The sequence below is a fragment of the Myotis brandtii genome, unplaced genomic scaffold (genome assembly GCF_000412655.1).
Source record: "Myotis brandtii unplaced genomic scaffold, ASM41265v1 scaffold786, whole genome shotgun sequence".
In the NCBI taxonomy this organism is placed as follows: Eukaryota; Metazoa; Chordata; class Mammalia; order Chiroptera; family Vespertilionidae; genus Myotis; species Myotis brandtii.
The window spans coordinates 295,507-297,346 of record NW_005371157.1 but is presented as its reverse complement, the minus strand read 5'-3'; the positions used below and the strand labels follow the sequence as shown (position 1 = coordinate 297,346).

The 1,840-nt window shown below is 60.8% G+C and overlaps 1 protein-coding gene across 1 annotated transcript in view; it reads right to left on the bottom strand.

Moving 5' to 3' along the window:
• Positions 1 to 1,840, bottom strand: part of TTYH3 (tweety family member 3) — a gene marked incomplete at its 5' end in the record, with an annotated part of 14,041 nt that overhangs the window by 4,082 nt on the left and 8,119 nt on the right. Inside the window, one exon of the mRNA XM_014530980.1 lies at positions 108 to 153. Coding sequence (XP_014386466.1) covers positions 108 to 153 — 46 coding nt within the window. The remainder of the gene's footprint in view (positions 1 to 107; positions 154 to 1,840) is intronic.

Sequence of the window (1,840 nt, the reverse complement as noted above, 5' to 3'; positions counted from 1 at the left end):
TCTGCGCCACCCTCCTGGCAGCTGGGTGGGCAGGACGGGGTAGCGGTGGCTGAGCAGCGATGGCCAGCCACGCCCAGGCTGTGCTCACACCAGTGACCAGTGCCTCATCCCGTGGCCGCTGCCCCGGCCTCCTCCCCGTCCTCCTCGGAGCCTCTGCGGGGGGCGGAGGGTACACACCTCACGTCAGTGGGGACGTCGAGGCCCACCTTCAAGTGGTGAGTGACTGCTGACAGTTACCCAAGAAGCAGGGGTAGAGTCAGGGTCTGAATCCAATCCAGACACTCCTACAGCACCATCCCTATCACACCAGCACCATCACCACCACCATCTCTACCATCATCACCACTGCCACCATCACTATCACCACCAGCGCCACCGCCATCACTATCACCATCACCACCAGCACCACCACCATCACTATCACCATCACCATCATCACCACTGCCACCATCACCATCATCACCATCGCTATCACACCAGCACCATCATCACCACCATTGCCATCACCATCTCTACCATCATCACTATCACCATCATCATCACCAGCACCACCACCATCACTATCACCACCACCATCACCACCATCACCACCACCATCACCACCACCACCATCACCATCACCACCACCACCAGAACCAGCACCACCACCACCACCAGAACCAGCACCACCACCACCACCACCACCATCACCACCAGCACCCCCAGCAGGTAGCAGCAGCATCGCCTCCACAGCAGAACACAACAGAGTGCATCCAGATGAAGGGAAGAGATCTGAACCGAGGACCCCACCATCCATGCTGGGCCCCCCGACAGCAGCCACACCTCAGAGGGCGGGAGGTGGTCGCTGTGGGAGACAAGCCCTGGGGGCCCAAGGAGGAAGGGGCCTGGCATCCGATATACCACCCAACCCAGCACTGACTGGGGAGACTGAGGCAGGGCTGCCGGAGGCCCCCCTCGCAGCTGTGAGTCCCCACAGCCAGCCAGGTGGTCCTCGCAACCAAACCTACAGGACCGCACGGGGACAGGGACGGGGAGACGGACGAGACAGCCTGAACCAGAGGCGCCGGCACCACGGCAGGAGCACTGCGTCTCCCCGCCTGCTCCTGCTCCGCACCTGCGGCCCTGGGCTGGGAGCCCCTCTAGACTCGTTTGCCGTCTGTGAAGGGCGAGCCCGATCGTGTCTGTGTTGCAGTGCGTCTGCGTGGTGTGTGTCCGCATTGTTGTGTGTCTACGTTGTGTCTGCATTGTGGCGTCTCCATTGTTGTGTGTCTGCTTGTGTCATCTGCGCTGTGTGTGTCTGTGTTGTGTCTGTGTGTGTGTGTGTGCGTCTGCATGGTGTGCCCACATTGTGATGTCTACATGCCAAGGCGACTGAGGGCAGGAGCAGCCAGCCTGCCCACATCTGACCTGGGCCTGAGCCTCCAGGGCTGAGGCACAGAGGTCGAAGCCCCCGGGTGATTCTGTGAAGACACCAGCGGCTGACACACCTCCCTCCCCACTCACTCAGGTGCAGACACCAAGAGGGGAGGCCGGGGGTGGGCTGTGCACCGTGTGTGCACTGTGTGTGTATCATGTGTGTGCACCGTGTGTGCACCGTGTGTGTGCACCGTCTGTGTGAACCGTGTGTGTGCACTGTGTGTGCACTGTTTGTGTACCGTGTGCACCGTGTGTGCACCGTGTGTGTGTACCATGTGTGTACCGTGTGTGTGCACCGTGTGTGTACCATGTGTGTGCACCGTGTGTGCCGTGTTTGTGCACCGTGTGTGCACTGTGTGTACCGTGTTTGTGCACCGTGTGTACCGTGTGTGCACCGTGTGTGCACTGTGTGTACCGTGTGTGC